The sequence below is a fragment of the Phyllobates terribilis genome, unplaced genomic scaffold (assembly GCF_046119375.1).
Source record: "Phyllobates terribilis strain yellow unplaced genomic scaffold, ASM4611937v1 Scaffold_1__5_contigs__length_1240528914, whole genome shotgun sequence".
Taxonomy (NCBI): domain Eukaryota; kingdom Metazoa; phylum Chordata; class Amphibia; order Anura; family Dendrobatidae; genus Phyllobates; species Phyllobates terribilis.
The window spans coordinates 495,746,073-495,767,473 of NW_027362761.1; the positions used below are offsets into that span (position 1 = coordinate 495,746,073).

The following is a 21,401-nucleotide window of genomic DNA, read 5'->3' on the forward strand; positions in this document are numbered from 1 at the left end:
CAATGGTGTTACATTTTGTGAAACACAAGTGGTGCAATATGATCACTGCACCCTTAGATGAATTCATTAAGAGGCGTAGTTTGTGAAATGGGGTCACTTATGGGGGGTTCTGCTATCCTGACACCTCAGGGGCTCTCCCAGTGAGTCCTGGCACTCACAAACCATTCCAAACAAGCTGCACTCCAATATAAATATGGCGCTCCGCCCCTCCTGAGCTTTGCATTGTGCCTGAAAAAAAGTTTTTGACCACATACAGGTCATTGCTGTACTCAGGAGAAATCGAGTAACATTTTCTCCTATTAGCCCTTTTGAAAATTAAACAACATTTTAGTGAAAAAAAATAATTTTTAATTTTCACAGCCCAATTCTGTGAAATACCTGTGGGTTTAAAATGCTTACTACACCCCTAATGGAAATCTTCAAGAGGAGTAGTTTCCAAAATGGGGTCACTTGTGGGTGTTTCTGCTGTTTTATAACCTTGGCGGCTCTCCAAATATGACATGGCATCCGCAATCTATTCCAGACAATTTTGCACTCCAAAAATCAAATAGCGCTTCTTCACTTCCGAGCTTGGCCAGTTGCCCAAACAAGAGTTTCTGACCATATATGGGATATCCCTGTACTAAAGAAAAATTGCACAACAAATTATGTGGTTTATTTTCTCCTGTTACCCTTGTGAAAATGAAATATTTGGGGCTAATACTACACTTTTGGGGGAAAAAATGTATTTTTAATTTTCCAATGTTTTAAAATGCCATGAAGCACCTGTGGGTTCAAGGTGCACATCACACCTCTAGATAAATTACTTGAGGGGTGTAGTTTCCAAAATTGGGTCACTTGTGCGGGGTTTCCAGTGTTCAGGTACATCAGGGGGTCTGCAAACGCGATATGGCGTCCACTATTTATTCCAGCTTATTTTGCACTCCAAAACTCAAATGGTGCTCCTTCCCTAAGCTCGGCCGTGCGCCCAAACAATACTTTTCAAACAAATTTACTGCTGGTGACATCAAACCACTGTTTTTCTAAGTAATTATTTTATACACAAGTCAGGTATAATGAGCCAATATCAACTGCCTCGATTTACGTCTTACTACTCGTCCCTAAGGCACCTTATTCTAAACCTGTGCCATTATTGATCTGTGTTTGAGTGAATTGGGATTAAGTGCACTTGGCCTTCTGGAGCCTAGCTTCAACCTTTCTACATCTCTTTTGTCAACTTGTTAAATACCTGTATGTTCAGTTTTATAATGATGTCCTGTGCATGTGTTGCAGATCCTGTAATTCAATATTTACAGCCTTGGATCATTGTCAGGAAGCCATAGAAATTACAAGTGAAGAACATGTCATACAGGTACAGATATTAGCGTATCTACAGTATGATTGTGCCTATAAGATTGTACAAATTCAGTAGCCAGATGAGCATTTGTTTGTCCTGGTTTAATATAGTGGATTGTGTTTAAAAAACTCTAAATACATAAATTCCTCTCTTAGTCTCCTTTTTCTTTAATTCTGTTTTGGCTCATATGACAATTAAAACTGAGAAATGAGAAATATAAGAAAACCTCTCTGCGTGGCTGTAGGACAACTGACTGCAGCAGGAGCCTTCACCCTGCCCTGTCTGTAACAGGAAAAAAGATCTTTAGCCCTCCCCTGTCCTATGGGGGCAGTCTTTAGCCTGCCATCAGCCAATGAAGGAACTGAACAGCAAAACCTTTGTGTTCTCTGTTTTGTTTTTTTAAACCAATTATTTTTATTTAGGTTTCAAAAATTTACAGCAAACAGTTATCAATATACATATAACAATTCACATAACGTGTAATAATACAGTCAAAACCCTCTCCCCCCTCCCCCCTCCCGCCAATACTCCTTATGCCGGGCATACCTGGGAACATTGACAATCATATTACCGCCATCCATGCGGACCATATTTTCCCAAAAGTTCTCTCTCCATGCCTCCGCCTGTAAATGCTTTCCTCTAAATGCATTACCGTACGTGTCTGAGCAATAAATTCCCTCCTAGTGGGGGGTTCCGAATCTGTCCATTTTCGTGCTATTAGTTTGCGTGCCACATATAGCAATCGCGCTATCGCCACTTTGTAATGTTCTGAGACAGGTATTCCATCCACCTCCCCCAAAACACACAGCACCGGGTTTCTGTCAATTGTACATGTATAAGCCCTCTCAATTTTGTTAACAACGACCAACCAATAAGCCACTAGCCGTGGGCATGACCATAGCATGTGTAGCAGTCCGGCCTGGTCCGTGCCACATCTAGGGCAACTGGAATCTCCCCTCAAGTCCGCCTTGTACAGGCGCAGCGGTGTTTTGTATGTCCTATGTATTATGTATAATTGGGAGATCCGTGCCTGCTCGCTTAGAGAGATCTTCGGGACATATTCTAGAATTGCCTCCCATTGTTCTGTTGTGAGGGTACCCACCTCCCTTTCCCATTTACTCTTTGCAATGAAGTGATTTCCCCCCAGATAGGAGTGCAGTAGGTCATGATATAAGCTCGATATGACTCCCCTCGTCCCTCCCTTCATACATACAGAGTCTAGTACAATGTCACCCTGAACCGTCATGGCTCCCAATCCACACTGTGCCCTCCAAGCATGTCGAAGCCTATAGTATTGAAATCCCCATACCAAAGGCAAATCAAATTCTTCTCTCAATTTCTCAAAGGTCTTCAGGTCCGTTCCACTCTGCAGCTGGCACACATATCTCACTCCTTGCGCCTTCCAATTGCCCATTTGACACAGCTTATTAAGTTCCGGCAGATGTTCATTGCCCAACACCGGTGAGTACTTAGTCAGCCCGTCCACCCCCCTGATCTTTTTAATAGTGTCCCATACCTTCTGAGTCAAGCCTAAGGTAGGATATATTGCTCCCAATTTCTTAAAGGTACCATCCTCTAACGCCTGGACCAGTGGGCGTCTCCCCGACACATGTACCAGCACCCGGCAAGCTGCCCCTCCACAATCGGGTTCTCTCCATCCCCTGACATGCTGGCCCTGTACTGCCAAGAAATAGACCCAGGGATTGGGTGCGGCCAATCCTCCCTCCTCCTTCCCATTTTGCAGCGTTCCCAATTTAATCCTTGCCTGCCTCTTGCCCCATATCAAGGATCTGAAGATAGAATCAATACCCTGAAACCGTTTTTTTGGTAGCCATATCGGTGAGTTGTGCAAAACGTACATTAGTTGTGGCATAAGGACCATCTTAATCAGGTTAGTTCTACCCGTCACCGTCAAAGCCAATTGGCACCATGCGCCTATTTTCTTTTTAAATTTCTCTAGCAGAGGAACTAAATTCAGATCCGTGAATCGTGTCAATGGAAGCGCCACCCATATCCCAAGGTATTTAAATTGTGAAACCAGCTGGAGCTGCTTCCCCCTCTCATCTATCTCCTCCGCTTTTATTGGTCTATCTACAGCCATGACATAAGACTTGTGCCAGTTTATCTCCAGTCCCGAAATGCTCCCAAAGTGTTTAATTACATCCATCGTGCACCCCAATGTCTCTCCTGCATTTTCCAGAAATAACAGGATGTCATCGGCATACAGTGATATTTTTTCTTCCAGCCTCCCAAATTTAAATCCGACCACTACTCTCTCAGCTCTTATTTTGGCCGCCAGGGGCTCCACTGCCACCGCAAACAATAGCGGGGACAGCGGGCACCCCTGCCTTGTGCCCCTATGTAAGTCAAACATCCCGGACCGTTCACCATTCACCTTAACTACCGCCCTTGGGGATGAGTACAATAACTTCACCCAGGCCATGAATGCGGGGCCAAATCCCATTATTTCCATGATTTTCCATAAATATTTCCATTCCACGCTATCAAATGCTTTTCTAGCGTCCAATGACATCACTATTCTCCCGCCACCATTATCAGCAGGCAGCTGCATATTAAGAAATAATCTTCTCAAGTTAACAGCCGTGGAGCGGTTGGGCATAAAGCCCGACTGGTCCTCGTGAATAACAGTATGCGCAACCCCGGTGAGCCGGGTGGCCAGGATCTTAGCGAGTATTTTGACATCCGTTGTCAACAACGATATGGGCCTATACGACTCCGCATCCATGGGGTCTTTCCCCTCCTTTGGCAGAACCACTATCACCGCTTCCTCCATTGATCTCGGTAACGCCCCCTTCACCAAAGCCTCATCAAACACAGATTTCAATTTTGGAGCTAGCAGTTCCACCAGCTCCCTGTACACCTCCCCAGGTAGACCATCAGCACCCGGTGATTTGTTATTGGGCATAGACAGAATTGCACATTCCACCTCCTCCACACTCACAGGTTCATCCAACCTCATCCTATCTTCCTCAGACAATTTAGACAGTGAGATGCCTTCCAAAAATTCCTCTACGGCCCCCTCCGTGTCCCGTACTCTTGAATTGTACAGTGCCATGTAATATTCCTTGAAGACCTCCAATATGTCCTTTGTGTCTGTCAGAGTCGTCCCCGTTTGGTCTCTCAACCTGTACACCCTGGAAGACTCCCTCTGTGCCGCAGATATCACCGCCAACAAGTGACCCACTCTCTCTCCTTCCTCAAAGAATTGGGCTTGCTGAAATGCCCTTTTCCTCTCAGCTTGCATCATGTGCAGTTTATTAACTGCCTCCTGTGCCAGTTTTAGTCTATTGTGAGCTACACTCGTTGGCGCCAAAATCATGTCTGCCTCTGCCCTTGTCAAGTCATCCTTTATTTGTTGATCTGCCAATTTAGTTTTGGTCTTACACCGTGAGATCTCACTTATAAAGAGTCCCCTCGTAAATGCCTTCATAGCCTCCCACACCACTGTGGCCTCAGCACTCCCTTCATTCACTTGGAAGAAGTGCTCTAGTTCTTTGGTTATGCCACCCATATCCACCACTTTAAGCCACGTCGGGTGAAGACGCCAACCTCCCCTCTGACCCTGAGCAGATCCCACTAGAAGCGTGACAACCATAGGACTATGATCCGATAGAGTCCTCTGTAGGTATTCCACCTCCCCAACCATCCCATCCATAGCAGTATCCCCAAAAGCCAGGTCTATCCTTGACAGTGTTCCGTGTGTAGCCGAATGACACGAGAAGGTCCTCTTACCCTCATTTCGTACTCTCCACAGATCCACCAGCCCCAGCTCTCCCACGTAGGTGCCAAATGCAGTCATTCCGTCCCGTCCAGCTTCCATACCTGCCAGACGTACTTTATCCCAGTAATCATTCATGGTGTTGTTAACATCTCCCATAATCAACATCGGAGCCTCCCCCCATCTGGCCGTCAAGTCCATTACTGCTTGAAGTTCCTTTTTAGAATAAGGTGGAGGGATATATAAAGCCACTAAAATCATTTTGTGTCCATACAATCTGCACGCAATCCATACATACTGCCCTTCACTGTCTACTTGCACTGCCAGCTCTTCATAATGTGCGTTTTTGTGTATTAAGACTGACACCCCCCTGGAGTACGAGGAATAAGTGGAATGATATGTCTTTAACATCCACCCTCTCGATAGCCAGTGCCTAGTATCTCTAGTGAGATGGGTCTCCTGTAAGCACGCAATCATAGGATCACAAGATCTGATGTGATTCAGAACTGCTGCCCTCTTAATCCTGTCAGATATACCACGTACATTCCAACTTAAAATCCGAACCGTACGGTTACTCATTGTGCATTAGAAAAAACAATCCACCATCATCAAGTAACATCTTTCCATTTTGTTCCCAAGCATACCAGGTCAAACAGCATAAGCAACCCCATTTTCCCGCAAATCCAACCCATCCAACTCCCCCCCTCCCCCCACCCTTCTCTTGTCACTCTCTTCCCAACGTGAGAGTGGGAGCTCAAAGAACCTGAGCAACATCGTAGTATACCGCATATCAACATGCGCCGTGTCCTCCTCCAGCATTGGCAGTCTCTCCACCACATAATCAATAGTATGCATAGTCCCGAACCATTAATCAAACAAATTAACTATAAAACTATAAAACGTAGATCCCAGCGGGGGTTTCTCCCCCTCCTCGGCGGTTTCGCAGAGCAATGCAGAGCCACAACCCTGTCCAGTGGTCAGGATAGCAGGGTCGTGCATTCACCGTGCCGAGTCCTCAGCTTCTCTCAATTTGCTCCGGTTCCGCTCCAACCACGAGGCGGCCTCTACCGGTGACGGGAAAAAATTGACCTTTCCAAAGGCTTCCACTCTTAATTTGGCAGGATAAATTGTAGAGTATTTCACATTCAAAGAGCGGAGCTGTTTCTTCACTTCACCATACCGTAGCCGCAGCTTTTGCACCTCAGCCGAGTAATCTGGGTATAGTTCAATGCGTTTGCCCTCCAGGGTAAGATCTGTCAATTTTCTGGCCTTACGTAAGATAGTGTCCCAGTCTCTGCAGTTCAGGATTCTGGCTAACATCGTACGAGGGCCCTCTCCAGGCACTGGGGGTCTCATGGGCACTCGATGGGCACGCTCCACAGCAAACACCCTCGACAGGATATTAGACTCAAACTTTCCCAGCAGCCAGGTTTCAACAAAGGTCGTGGGGTCAGCACCCTCAGCTCTTTCAGGGATGCCCACAATACGCAAATTGTTCCTGCGTGACCGGTTTTCCAGGTCATCGTTTTTGTTAGCCACTAACGTGATCCTCTGAGTGTGCTGTTGCTGCGTCTTTTGCACTGAGGTTAAATGATCTTCTGTTACACCAACTCTGCCCTCCACCTCAGTCAATCTGGCTGTAACTTTCTGCATAGAAGCCTCAATGCCTCCCAAGTCGGCTTTCAGACCATTCACCTGCTTTGTCAGAGCAGTTAAAGCAGTCTTGCAGTATAAGACAGCCTGGAATACATCTCGCAGAGTCAGCTCTGCCTCATCTGAACTTTCAGCTGCCAGCACAGTGTCACCATCCCCCTCCTCCTGCTGTTCATTATGTAGCACAGGCACAGGCATCTCCTCACCATCTTCCTCCTCATCTCCATGCTTCTCACTGCCTTCACTTCCTTCTTCATCTGCCTTCATGCCCCTCGCATACCTGTGCAGCCGTGCTGAAGCCTCCAGCCTCCGTGCATAGGCTGTGTTCCTCCTTCCCGCCTCTTCCTCTGTCTCGGTGCCATCTTGGGCTGAGGCACTGCTGCAGGCCCCGGCATCCTTCTGCCTTTTGCGGCCCATGTTGGACTCTCTGAGTCTGGCAGAAGCTCGCCTCTGACTCCCGGGACCCTCAGACAGCAGTTCCTGATAAGGGATTTGGCTGGTTCGGGCTCTGTGCAGGATAATTGAAGCTAATGGTGGTGGAGAGGCACTGCCATCCGACCTCTCACATCAAGAGCTAGGCCACGCCCCCCTTTGTGTTCTCTGTACATTTCTACAAGACTCCTCAGTGTTCCAGGAACATGATGAAAATGCTGCAGGCTAACAAACATCATGGGCAACCATATTTCTTCTTTATTTGCTTTATTCAAAACATTCATTTCTAAGATTTAATGTTCTTCTAAGTGGATAAAAATAACCTATGAATACTGTGACAGAGTCACTGGTTTTATATGCGAGGGGAGGTATGTGTCACTCAGAATGCTCTCCTGTCTGAACTAAGACCTACGGAATTTCTGCCAGCATGTTATATGCTGGGGGTTACCTCTTTAAAAAAGGGTGTGGTTTTATAAGAATGACGTAGAGATGGGAGGGAAGTCATTCCCCGTACCTCCCCCTCAGGGTGTGGCTGAACAGGGTTTAAATGTTCAGTCAGTTTGTTTTCCTGTGTGGAGTGTGTGGTCTGGAGATTAAAGTCTCCAGACTGTGTGTGGCTGATGCCAGAGAGCAACATCGGAGGACTGGTGTTGGTGGAACTTCACAGGACCATCTGCAGCCGGCAAGGGCCTTGCTGGCTAGAGGACTCTGTTATATTTCATCTTTTGTTTTCCCGATAACCCCAAGAAGGACTGTTTATTTTTATGGGGTGCTGCTGGAGTTTATGCTGCACAATAAACCTGCAGGAAGTTTACCCAAACCGTGTGTCCTGTGTCTGCCTCCGGAGAGCCGAGCAAGTCGCTTTATCACAATACGTAAAAGTGGTAAAACAAAACATTTTTTACTTTAACTAACCCCAAGGCTGTGATCAGACTCTGCGATACACATAAACCCCATGACATGTACATCATCGGCCGTGTCTCTGCCTTTGATGCGGGCTCACGCTGAGCCCGCATCTTTTCCCGTACTTGAAGGCTGATTTAATCAGCCATCAAGTGCCTCTAACAGCTGCGGATGGATCGAAGATTCACCCACAGCTATTAACCAATTAAATCCCGCTATTAATCTCTGACAGCGGGATTTAATATGCACTGACCGGAAGCGCGTCATTCTGGCCGCCCATCGGCGCATCAATCACGTGATCGCGGGGTGCCAATGGGTTGTCATGACAGCCGGGGGTACTGAAGCAATGCTATGTATAGCACAGGCGATCAGACAATTGCAGCTTCAAGTTTCCTAAGGGAACTATTAAATGCAGTAAAAAGTAAAATAAAAGTTTTACAAAAATATTAAATAAAAGAAAAAAACGCAAGTTCAAATCACCCCCCTTAAAAATAAAACAATTAAAAAAATATATAAAATACACATTTTTGATATCACTGTGTTCGGAAATGTCCGATCTATCAAAGTGTAAAATAAATTAATCCGATCGATAAAAGGCGTAACGAAAAAAAAAATCAAATCGCCAGAATTACATTTTTTTGGTCGCTGCAACATTGCAATAAAATGCAATAACAGGCGATCAAAACATCGTATCTACCCCAAAATGATATCAGTAAAAACGTCAACTCAGGGCACAAAAAATAAGCCCTGACACAGCCCCAGATTTTGAACAATGAGAATGTTACGGGTCTCGGAAAATGGCGATAAATTTTACAAATTTAGATTTTTTTTCACGACTTAAATAAAAAAACTATACATGTTTGGTATCTGCATAATCACATTGACCTGGGCAATCATATTGCCTGGTCAGTATTACCATATAGTGAGCATGGTAAATAGAAACCCAAAAACCCATTGTGGAATTGCACTTTTTTTGCTGTTTCACTGCACTTGGATTTTTCCCAGTTTTCCAGTACACTATGCTGCTGAATAAATGGTGTTATTCAAAAGTACAACTTGTCCTGCAAAAAGCAAGCCCTCATACGGCTATATGGCTGGAAAAATAAAAAAGTTATGGCTCTTGGAAGAAGGGGAGCAACAAACGAAAACAAAAATGGAAAATTGCCCGGGGAGGTGGAAAGGGGGTTAAAGGGAATATGTCACCAATTTGGAGTTATCAGACCTCTGCTATGGGCCATACAGGTATGTATAGATTTACTTTTCTATACCCTGTATGGCCATAGTAGAGGTCTGATGTCGCCCAGGGGGGTGACAGATTCCCTTTAAAGGAATCTGTCACAATTAACATGCAGTCCGATCTGTGAAAAGATTCAGTAGGTGATAAAGTTAATTTGTGGGATTACCCCTTGAACTCACTTTGTAAATCATTTGCTTTTGATATCTTCTACCAATTTTTCAATTATATGATGGTAAGTTGGTTAAAAGCAGTGTTACATGTTAGATCTATGCTGTCAGACATGGAGAAATGTTAAATCAGTGACTAGACAAAACAAAGCCATCCGTATTGAAATTAGCTACAATTGGAGAACACAATATGAAATTACTTGAAATATTAAAGAAAAATATTTTCAGTTTTTACTTACTTTATAAACTTTTTATTTACTTTCGAACTTTAAGAAGTTTTATTAAAAAGCTGAATTTCGCAACTGTAATACTACTCTATATCTTACTCATTATATTTCTTTAGTGATGTCAGTTTTTGGTAATCTCAGAATAACCTCACAGTTCTAACTACTTTTAACTTGTCAGTATGTTAATCCAGCTTTCGAGCGGATGATGGGCTACCACAAGGAAGAACTCCTGGGCAAGGAACTCACAGAGTTTCCTAAAAGTGACAAAAACCGTGCAGACCTATTGGATACGATCAACACTTGTATCAAAAAGGGAAAGGTATAGGACAATATGGATACTTTATGTAGATGTTTGGAATTTCTGATATATGACCCCCCCATCCTCTCAAAAGCCAAAACTGAACTTTAATATTTAGACAGGTGTTAATCTGATTGTTTTAACTTTTTCCACCAGTTTGTCACATTAACGCATTGTATACCGATATAGATTAGTAGGAAATCAATCAAAAGCTGAAAATGAGTTTTCAAAGGACTTATCCTCCTAATGCCCTTTAAAGATATGTTTAATCGCCATCGCCCCCTAACATTGCACTCCCTGAATTAAGCTTAGTGCCATCTCAGTAAGTGATAGCATGTCTCTAGGATATGACATCACCTAACGATTTTTGCATACTTTATTAATTAGATCTCTTAGGCCCCTTTCAAATTGCATTCTTCCCCATGTCAGTGGTCCTGTCTGCGCTTACGTCCGAACCCCCCCTGCAAATCGGCATTCGGGCGAAAGCGCCAATTGGGCCATAGACTATAATGGTGCCGAGAGAGTGAATGTGCGCTCTGCCGTGCATCATTTTCGTGCTTATACACCTACTGGAGTGGCGGACACTCAGACGTAGTAGACTGCCTCTGAGTGTCCGCCTCCAGTAAGCGTATACGTATGCCCCGACGGGATCACTGAATGTGGGACAAAGCTGAGTATGAAAGAACCTATAGAGCAGTGTTTCTCAACTCCAGTCCTCAGGACCCCCCAACAGATCAGGTTTTCAGGATCTCCTTAGTATTGAACAGGTGAGAGATCCTGTGGCATTTTTTGATGCCTTGATAATAATTCCATCACCTGTGCAATACTAAGGAGATCCTGAAAACCTGATCTGTTGGGGGGTCTTGAGGACTGGAGTTGAGAAACACTGCTATAGAGTATAAGCACGTGACATCTTGTAGACAACTGCAACCCACTGAGTTTCACCAGAGGTAGATGCTTCAGGACACACCAGTGTCTTTTGTCCTGAAGCATCTTTTCATGGCATCTTTTCATGGCATCCTTTTAATCATTTCTTTACAAGCTGCAGTCTTTTTAGCAAATGAGAATAAGCAGCAGTTTCAATTTCCATCTGCTGCTTTCTTTTATTTTGAATCAGGAAGACTACAGCTTGTACTGAACAGTGGGAGATTTCAGCATCAGCAGGGAGGAGGGTCATTGAGGAGATGTGAATCAGGCTACATTGCCAGAGATTAAAGAGTAACTGTCGTTTTTAATTTTTATTTCATAAATCAATAGTACACATGAAAATAAGCAACTTTGTAATATGTCTTATCTGAGAAATCTGCTTCTTTATCTGCCAAAATTGATCAGTCATTATCAAAATTCTCAATTCTGAGGTAAAATCTGTATTCAAGGAAGACAGACTTTCCAATTACTGAGATAGGAGATTTAATAATGTATGCAGTTTGCTTATGAAATCTAGTGATAGTTCCTCTGATATTGTAGTAATTTCTAGTTAAATTTACACCAGATTGTATTCTTTTCATGCCGACATGTTTTTCTTTATTCATTAAAGGAATGGCAGGGAATTTATTATGCAAGACGGAAATCAGGAGACACCATCCAGCAACATGTGAAAGTCACGCCAGTTATTGGTCAAGGGGGGTGAGTGCATAAATCTTTCCATGTTAGTTGTTCCTTACTTCCTTACAAAGTACAGCTTATTATATTGACAAAATCTACAATGAAAATCTAATGCCAAAATATTTGACTTTTCAAAGGTCATTTTTAAGAAATGTCCAGCTAGTAACCTTTGGAAATTGCCAGTTTCGGCACAAAACCAAACAGTAGTTGAAAACATCTGTAAATTAATTGTATTCATATTCATAGACATCTTAAAGATGCTTTTGTGGGATCTTTTGTGTATTTTATCACTTTATGTTTATGAACTCGAAAATCAATATGTTTTATTAGTTTTAAAAATGACAAATACCATATTTTTTGGATTAAAAAACGCACTTTTTTTCCTCCGAAATTTGGGGGGGAAATGGGGGTGCGTCTTATAATCCGAATTGAGAAGTGGAGCTTACCGGCTGCAGTGGAGCGGGGTCCCAGGGTCGCTGCTGCCGGACGCTTCTGGCAGAGGCAGGAGTCGGGAGATGGATGCGGACCCCACGCTGGTAGGATGAGGTGTTCGGTGGTGCGGGGGCTCCGCCGATATTTTCTGAAAGCCGGAACCCCACACCTTCCATACTCTTCTATGCAGTGGACTCCGGGAAAATGGCTGCCGGTGGCTGCGCATGCTCTGATGGAGATCGGGAGCCGGGATCTCGGGAGACGAGATCTCAGTGCCAAGATCTCAATTTGAGCATGCGTCGGCCAGTTTCCCAGAGTCCAATGCATTAGAAAGTATGGAAGGTGCGGGGTTCCGGCTTTCACAAAATGTACCACCAAAAACCTCATCCTAGCAGTGTGGGGTCCGCAGCCATCTCCTGCCTCCTGCCTCCTAACACCCAGTCCTGCCTCCGCAGCATCTCCTGACTCCACAAGCAGCGACCCTGCTCCACCAACGCTGCTGCCCCCAGGTAAGCTGATTATAACACGCACTGGTTTATTAAAAAAACATTTTTTTCCTATTTTTGTCCCCAAAATTTGGGGTGCGTTTTATAAACCGGTGCGTTTTATAATCCACAAAATACGGTATTTATTGATAGATACAGACTAATGATATCTGTTGTTCACTAAGACTATGAGGACAAGCACTAATATTTTATACAATTGAAAAGGACCAGTCACTTGTTTTTTTTTAAAAAATGAGTTAAATACCTTGTAATAATCCCTGAGCTCTCCTGATTCTGTGGCTCTTTTCCGTTTTGCACTGCATTGCTGTTTTACAGAGTTATTCATATTTATTTCTTCTGGATCACAGTATATGAAATCTCTGTTTGTAGTCAAACTTGGCATTTCTTCAGAGTCTTCTCTGTGGGCGTGCACTTTTCCCCCTCCCTTCCAATCACAGTTCATCATCTGAGATGGCTAAATCAGCTGCCGAGCTGTGATTGGCAGCATCTGGGAAGTAGCATCTGGGAAGGAGGGGTGACAGTGCACGCCCCCAGAGAAGACTCTGAAGAAACCTCTAGCTGGACTGCAAGCAGAGATTTCCCATACTGCGGTCCAGAAGAAATTAATGTGAATATCTCTGCAATAGAGTGACGCAGAGCAAAACGGAAAAGAGCAGCAGATTCAGGGATTTTTACAAGGTATTTAACTTTCTTTTTTTAGAAAGTGACATCTCTTTTTTAATGCATATTGACGGTTTTGCTGAATAGTTGTTATGAGATCAGACTATCTTCTGATTTATGTACAACCAGGTGACAAATACAGTATATTATAATCTGAAGAACATTTCTACTGATTTAGTGATGTTCAGCCAATTACTATTCCTATATTCACTAAGTCGTAAACTACTAAAATATTCTGCAATATTCTACATTATATTTACATACAGTCGCCCCATTGTGGAACCACAAAATAGTATAGGCTTGCAGATATGGAAAATAATAAGAACGGTTATACGCACCCTTCCCAACCTTAACATGCCTCGCAGCCATTATTGCCCAAGTATATGTTGACAAGCTGCAGAAGTTTTGTCACCACTACAGCATGGGACCTCTGCAACCAATCACTGGGCTTATCGATGATGCCTATGGAGACTGCATGAACTACTGAGCCCAGTGCTTGGCTGCAGAGGTTGTGCATGCTGTATTCATGATGTCACTGCAGCAGCCTGTAAAAAAGTACAGCTCAGCGGAAAGGCAGTGCTGGACTTGGGGATAGTGAGTAACACCGGAATTTGTTATTTTCTACTTCTGCAAGCCTTAGGTGAAATAAAAATGAATCTCGGACAACTTCTTAAGTACTTGGCATAAAAAGGTTATTGAATTCTTTAAAAAGTGGGCAGGGCTTGCAAAGGAGACATGGGCTATTACCACACAGCAATTTTACTATAATGTAATTTAATGTAATTTACTGAAATCTAGGCCAGCTTGTATCTGCCATAGATTTGTTTTCTGGCACATTAATAGCTCAAAGATGTGCCAAATTTTTAAATGTGGTGCACCTTACTCCAGTGGTCTATAAGTTCAAGACTGGCATGGAAAAAATACCCTTTTACCCATTTAGGAATGTTACATTCTACAAATAAATATAATGTTGTACTTTTGTTATCTCAGATTAGCAATTTCATAAGTAATTGTCATGTACAGATAATTATTGCTTGTTTATGTTTCTAGGAAAATTAAACATTTTGTGTCTGTAAAGAAGCAGTGCAGTTCTACTGACAACAATAAGCAGGTACACATGCCTAATTATTACTCTACATGAAAGGTAAAAGTTTTATAGAGAACAGAAAAGTAACATTGAGTCTCAGTCACCATAGACAGAGACAATATATATTGATTGGCGCTATAGAAAGAGAGAATGTAGTTGTGGGTTGCTTCCAAAATTATGACATTAAAATCATGTCAATACATACGAGAAACATAAATATCTGAAAGTAACATGCAAACTCAATGTGACTGGAGGCTTATTCAATCTCTTTTTCACGGATATAACACGTACCCATTATAGTCTATGTTTTGTTCACATGTCTGTATTTTTTTGCCAACCAATTGTCCATTAAAAGAGAGTCACAGATCAAACTCGCCCTCCTTTAAAGTGAAAAAAACGGATAGCACTCGGATGCCATCTATGTGTTTGTAAAGACCCAGGGTCTTCTGTTGGCGTAATACTACTCAGACAACACAGGGTGATGGCAAAAGAGTGTGGCAATATTTTATTGAACTACCAAATGGACAATAAAACACATAGTCCCAGCAAATGCCCAAGATGGCAAAACATTACATAGTCTCACCCTCCTGCTGGCCCCATGGAAATAGAGCAACTGCGACTTTGGGACTTCCAGAGCCAACTACCTCAACCAATAGCCCCCCGCTTTTGACCGACCCCCACAGAGAGGAGGTAGCGGCAATCTTAGAAAGCTGACAGTCCATCGAGGTACAAGGCCAGAAGGCCCAATGGTTCCACCCTGGCCTCTCCGAGAGCTTTCATGGGGCCAGATGTCCGGCTGGTCCCAATCTGGCTTCTCCGAATGTCTCTATGGGTTCCAGGCGACGGAGGGTCCCACCTGGCAACCCCAAACAACATATCCATGGGGCTAGGTGACTTCATCGTTCCAGCTTGGTCTCCCCAAATCTATCCATGGGTTTTCTGATGGTCAGTGGAGCAGATCTGTATCCTTCCAGTCAGGGCCGTGTACCCTTAGGCCGGAATCATGTAGAATCCAAATCTGTGTCTCTCTGGATAAAGCCATGCTACCAAGCTGATGTCCTGAAAAGTCTGTCTGATCTTTAATTCTCCTTGTAAAGTCTGCCTGCTACAGAGGCCTTGTTCCTTAAATAGTTCACATTTGTTCTTTCAAGTACACATCCACAGGGCAAGGATTAGGGATGATATTATTCCACAGGGCTCAGGTCTCATTGTTTGAGCATTTAATCAATTTACATAGTTGGCATAGCAGGGGGCTCTTTAAATCAACATCTAGCTGGCTTTAGAACAATATGCAATTAGCATAGTGACAAACATCATTGTTTCACGACCAAGAGAAGTCAACATTCAGGTTTATACACATAATAGTATACCTTTGACCAGCCACAGAAATACACATACATTCACAAGTCAACACAAACACAATAGTGTATTTCTCTTGGCTTAACAAATCTAGACATCTGGCTGATTAAGATAAGAAGCTGTTTCGTCATAGTGTTATTCTAGTGCTGTCTGTTGTTTGATGGCAGGTAAATGTAGGATTTTATTTTTTGCATACAAAAAAATGGATGCTATACTGATAGTGATACTAAAAACAGACAGATGGACCAAAACTTGCTGAAGATTAGATCCAACTCACTGATGAAAATCTGTTAATTTTTTTTCTCATACATCAAAAACGGATGTCTGAATGAGGCCGAAGTCTGTTGGGTATCAATATTCTGATCACAAAGAGTTTTTTGACTATGTGCATTTTGTCTGTAATCTAAACAGCCCCTCCCCCCCTTCACCACCACCAGCCACTCCAGGTAAAGACTACTGCCCGTAATCGCAGCTCTCCCTACCTATGGGCTGCAGCTGCTGCCAACTGCCATGTGCAGAATATGAGGCGCACGACCAGCAGTCAACCCTTCCTCCGGGTGCCAGAGGAGGGTGGACAAGAGGAGCCCCTAGTTAAAAAAAACAAAACACCTGGTATCTGATGCGACCCCCAAAGCATGCCGCCCTGGGCCCTGGACCTTGAGTGCCTAATGGCAAATATGGGCCTGAATGCGGGACCCATCACTAGCTCAAGAATGGGGCCATTGCGCACTACAGTCAGTGGGGAGGTGGTCCCAGGGATATGACATAAATTTACTGGATAGGATTATCCCTTTAAATTTCTCAAATTGCAGTGAGTGGCTACCATGGGAAAGAATGCTATCTTTACTACTAGCCAGTTTTAATAAATATCTTGTCCAAAACACTTTGGCGTTATACCTTCCGTTAATAGCTGAAGTCAGGACCCTCAGCTGTCTTCCTACCTTTCCATGGGAAATAACAGAGGAACAGCACACATGCTCCAAATTTGTTATGGTGTGGGGAATGCAAATATTTGGTTAAACATTGTCCTGTACTAATTCAATCTTATCTCTGTTATCTCCTGTAGATATACAAGATAAGTCGAGATGAAAAACTCTCTGGAGACATCACACTTACAGGTAATCTACCGAGGATTTTATCAGTTCTGTCCTATAATAGCACAAGATGCTGGGGAATCTTTACCTCCTTACTTCTAGTTTAGAATCTTATCAGGAGAGATAAATACAGGCCTAATGATATTCAGTAATTTAGTATATGAGTATATCTGTATGGTATAGGAATAATCACAGGGAGTGACTTTCTATTAAATTCTTGGAACATTGTCTTGCAGATTCCCATTCCCACTCCTTCAGGCATAAGAATAGAAGGAAAGAGTCAATAGATGTTAGGTCAATCACGTCACGGAGCAGTGATGGTAAGGAATTTAAAATGTAATTCACTTCTTAGTACATTAAAATTTTAATAGGACTTCCAAAGAAGGCTCTTTTTTTACTGGCAGATTTCTGCTTATAATGATCGCGATCAATTATATAACAAGTCAAGCGTCACTATTTTACATGCACTTTTACATCGGCCAATGCGAATTACATCAAGAAAAGAATCGTATTGTTCTCCATGCAGCATGGATATCATTGGCAGCACATCCCTTGCATACACTGAGATGATATACATTTTTAGGCTTAACAAAAGACGTAATTAATTAGCCATCGACATGCATAGAAATCATGGGGCCCTGTAGCAGAAGTACTAATTGGGTCCCCCCACATCCCCATCTCCCCAAAAAATAATATTGGGCACCGTCACAAAAGAGACTTTGCAGCCCTTACAAAGTAATTTTGCTCCTATTTAAGCCCCTTAGTGTTCCCACACACTAAGACACTCCTTTCATGGCCCCCATAAAATATGATTGCAACAAAAGTACCCCCAAACACAGTGAATTTCTCCACACACAGTATGATGACCCTACAGTCCCCTCCATATGCAAAGTATGATACCTCCATAGGGACCCCCAACACAGTATGATGCCCCCACAGTGACCTCAACACAGTATAATGGCCCCGACAGTACCCCACACTCAGTATGATCACTCCCACAGTTCCCCCCCACACAGTAGGATGGCCTGGACACAGTCCTACCACAAAGTATGAGGGACCCCACAGCCGTTCCAAACAATATGATGGCCCCACACAGCCCTGAATACAATATAATGGTCCTCTGTACAGTCTGATGGCCCTCGATACAGTATAATGGCCCTCCCAGAGGCGTAGCTAGGGGTTCATCTCAGGGGGGCGAAACATCTGAGTTTGCTTCTAACCGGTAACCCTGATTACAACTATGGGAGTGCACCCTGCTTGTGGGTATAGGAGAACCTCAGCAGATTACAGTGTTATTACAGAAAATAAATCTTTACATAAAGACTAACACCGATATTACTGCAATATGGTGACCGTGCAGTGGTAGATACCAGTCCAAGAGAACATACAAGTGATTACAGTACAGTTATATATAGTAAATTACAGCTGACAATCTTTCTGATGGAGTCGTTCACTTTTCCTGTCTTTTCCATCTCGCCCAGACCAACATGACAACTTCTCCAGTCATGACTCGTCTGCATAGATTACAACAAAGACACATTTGACTACTCACATTTTCTGCACCATCCCCATCTATTCCTAACCTGCACAAACCCCTCACCCAACTGATACCCCAATGCTGAACTGCTGCTGCCATGTCCCTTTTACTGCACCTGCTGGTCAGAACAATAACAGTGCTCCTCTTAGTGGCCCACATAATAATGCCACCACTGTGTCCCTTACATAGTAATAATGCCTCCTTTGCACCCTCTAAATGGTAAAATCACCCCCTAGAAAATATTAATGCCCTGTGCAAATGCCCTAGAAAACAGTGCCCACATTTTGCCGCTTTGATGGTCACAATACTCTGAGTGCCCCAATAATACTTTTTAAGTGCCAAGTTAACATTTAATAATGTCCCTGAATCAACTAATATACAGCTCCTCTATACACAGTACAGTATGATGACCCCACAGCTCCCCTATATACAGTATGGTGGCCCACAGCTCCACCATACATAATATAATGCCTCACAGCTTCCCTATACACAGTATGGTGGGCCTACAGCTTCCCTATACACAGTATGGTGGGACCACAGTTCCGCTATACACTGTATGATAGCCCCACAGCTTCCCTATACATAGTATGATGTCCCCACTGCTCCCCGAAACAGTACAATGACCCCCACAATAGCCCCCAAACTGTATAACGGCCTTCACATTAGCCTCCAAACTGTTTAATGGCCCCCGCATTAGTCCCCAAACTGTACAATCGCCCCCCTGCTTTAGCCCCCAAACTGTATAATGACCTCCACAGTAATCCCTACAATATAAGAGGGCCCCCACACTGTTTCATGGTCCCCCAAAAGTAACCCCCACACTGTATGATGCCCCCACAGTCACACCACAAATTTTAATTGAAATAAAAAAACATCATATACTCACCTAATCCAGGATACTACACTGCTGCGCGTGTCACAATAGGCTCTGAGCCTTTATATACCTGCGCACGGCAGCAGCCACCTTCAGTCTGCTGCTGGACAGCCAGCAGCAGCAGCAGCAAGCCGAAAAGTGCAGGCATGTAAGGGATCTAGAGGTTGACAACATGTCTTCTTAACGGGAGTCCAGATGCCCATCTCCACAAATGGACTTTTCAGGAACCGAGGGTGGCACCGTAGGCCGCAACCAATTGCCGCAACTTCTTTACTTTCATGCCTGCAGACTATAAAAAATAACCCAAAAAAGTTTGGTTGATTGGTCTGTGGCGTTCTTTTAAAGTGTTGCTTATAGCGGTCTCTGTGAGCTTCTCAATGCTGTTCAGCCAGCCAGGTATCCTGCCTGCAGTAGATGGAATGTGGCAATGGAACACTGCTGCGCGTGTCACAATAGGCTCTGAGCCTTTATATACCTGCGCACGGCAGCATCCACCTTCAGTCTGCTGCTGGACAGCCAGCAGCAGCAGCAAGCCGAAAATTGCAGGCATGTAAGGGATCTAGATGTTGACATGTCTTCTTAACGGGAGTCCAGGTGCCCATCTCCACAAATGGACTTTTCAGGATCCGAGGGTGGCACCGTAGGCCGCAACCAATTGCTGCAACTTCATTAATTTCATGCCTGCAGACTATAAAAAATAACCCAAAAAACTTTGGTTGATTGGTCAGTGGCGTTCTTTCATAGTGTGGTAGCGTCTTTTCACTACGCTGTCATAGTCTCAGCGTAGTGAAAAGACGCTACCACACTATGACTCTGACATCCTGTGCAAGCTCCGGAGCCTTGGCTAGTGCATCAGTTTTGTAGACTGCAGATTTAATGTGATCTGTGGTCTGCAGAACGGAGAGCAGTAGTGCAGGCCTGCTCTACTGCCCAGCTTAACTCGGGTGAACAACATTTTTTGGTTCAAAGGCCACATTTCCATACTGAACGAATTCCAAGGATCACAGAACAATTTAAAGGGGTACTTACATGAAAACATCACCAGAAGCACCATCACTACATTAATACATCACCAGAACCAAGTGTTGAGTATTTTAGGAGGATTTGGAGAACTTAATTTCTGCTAAAAGAAAATTAATGTGCACACAAGCTAACTAACACTAACTAAGAAACTTGCCAAATCCTCTTCCTAATCTCAAATTTCTAAATTTTGATGATTTTTAAGTTTTAACATAGTAATGAAGCACGTTATGAATTGCTGCATGTATATAAGATCAAAACCACGATCAGCACATGGGAGTGGCGCCAGAACCACCATCAGTACATGAATGTAGCAATAGAACCACTGTCAGTACATGAATGCAGCACCAGAACCACTATTGGTAAATGAATGCAGCACCAGAACCATCGTCAATAGATGAATACAGTTCTAGAACCACGCTTTCCCTCTGCATACTGCCCACACGATACTGTGCTTTCACATTAACATCCCTCATATACAGTGGCAGCAGCAGAGTGATTATGGTAGTAAGTGGTGGACTCAGCAGGGTGACAGCCTCAGCAGGATGACCACCCCAGTAGGGTGACCGCCTCAGCCGGGTGATGACTTTGACCAGTTATGAATTGTTACATTTGTACACAATCAGAACCACGGTCAGTACATGAATAAATTAGCAGATTCACCACCAGTATATGAAGCCAACCTCTCCATACTGTGGCTCCACTTCTCCATATTGTCCCCTACGCTCTCACCTCTCCATACTATCCCCCCACCTCTCCATGCTGTTACCCCACTATTTCATACTGTGCCTCCACGCTCCCAATTCTCCATTCTGTTCCTCCATTTCTCCATATTGTCCCCCATGCTCCCACTTCTCCATACTGTGCCTCCACTTCTGCATATGGTCCCCACACGCTCCCAATTCTACATCTTGTTCCACTATGTTCCCACCACTCCATCCTGTTCCACCACTTCTCCATATCGATATGGTAACCACACTCCATTCATATGGTCCACCCATCCCCACGCTGCTCCCTCTCACAATTTTCCCCACTGCCCCATAATGTGCACTCACTTCCCATCATTGCCGCCTCAGCGGCACAGCAATAGCAATAGCAGAGTGATGAGGTCAGCAGTCTGCTGACCTCATCACGCCACTGCACGTCAGGGTGGGGAGATGACGAGCGGTCCTCTACCCCTGTCCTGGCACTGCAGTGTTGCTCAAATATATTTGCGTCTTAGGGATGTGAATATG

At 43.9% G+C, this 21,401-nt stretch overlaps 1 protein-coding gene across 6 annotated transcripts in view; it reads left to right on the plus strand.

Moving 5' to 3' along the window:
- PDE8B (phosphodiesterase 8B) overlaps positions 1–21,401 on the plus strand; it is a 390,573-nt gene that overhangs the window by 317,957 nt on the left and 51,215 nt on the right. For all 6 annotated transcript variants that reach the window (XM_073680165.1, XM_073680166.1, XM_073680164.1 and 3 more), the window contains 6 exons: positions 1,273–1,351; positions 9,873–10,013; positions 11,530–11,618; positions 14,246–14,306; positions 16,708–16,759; positions 16,972–17,055. In XM_073680165.1, coding sequence (XP_073536266.1) covers positions 1,273–1,351; positions 9,873–10,013; positions 11,530–11,618; positions 14,246–14,306; positions 16,708–16,759; positions 16,972–17,055 — 506 coding nt within the window. The remainder of the gene's footprint in view (positions 1–1,272; positions 1,352–9,872; positions 10,014–11,529; positions 11,619–14,245; positions 14,307–16,707; positions 16,760–16,971; positions 17,056–21,401) is intronic.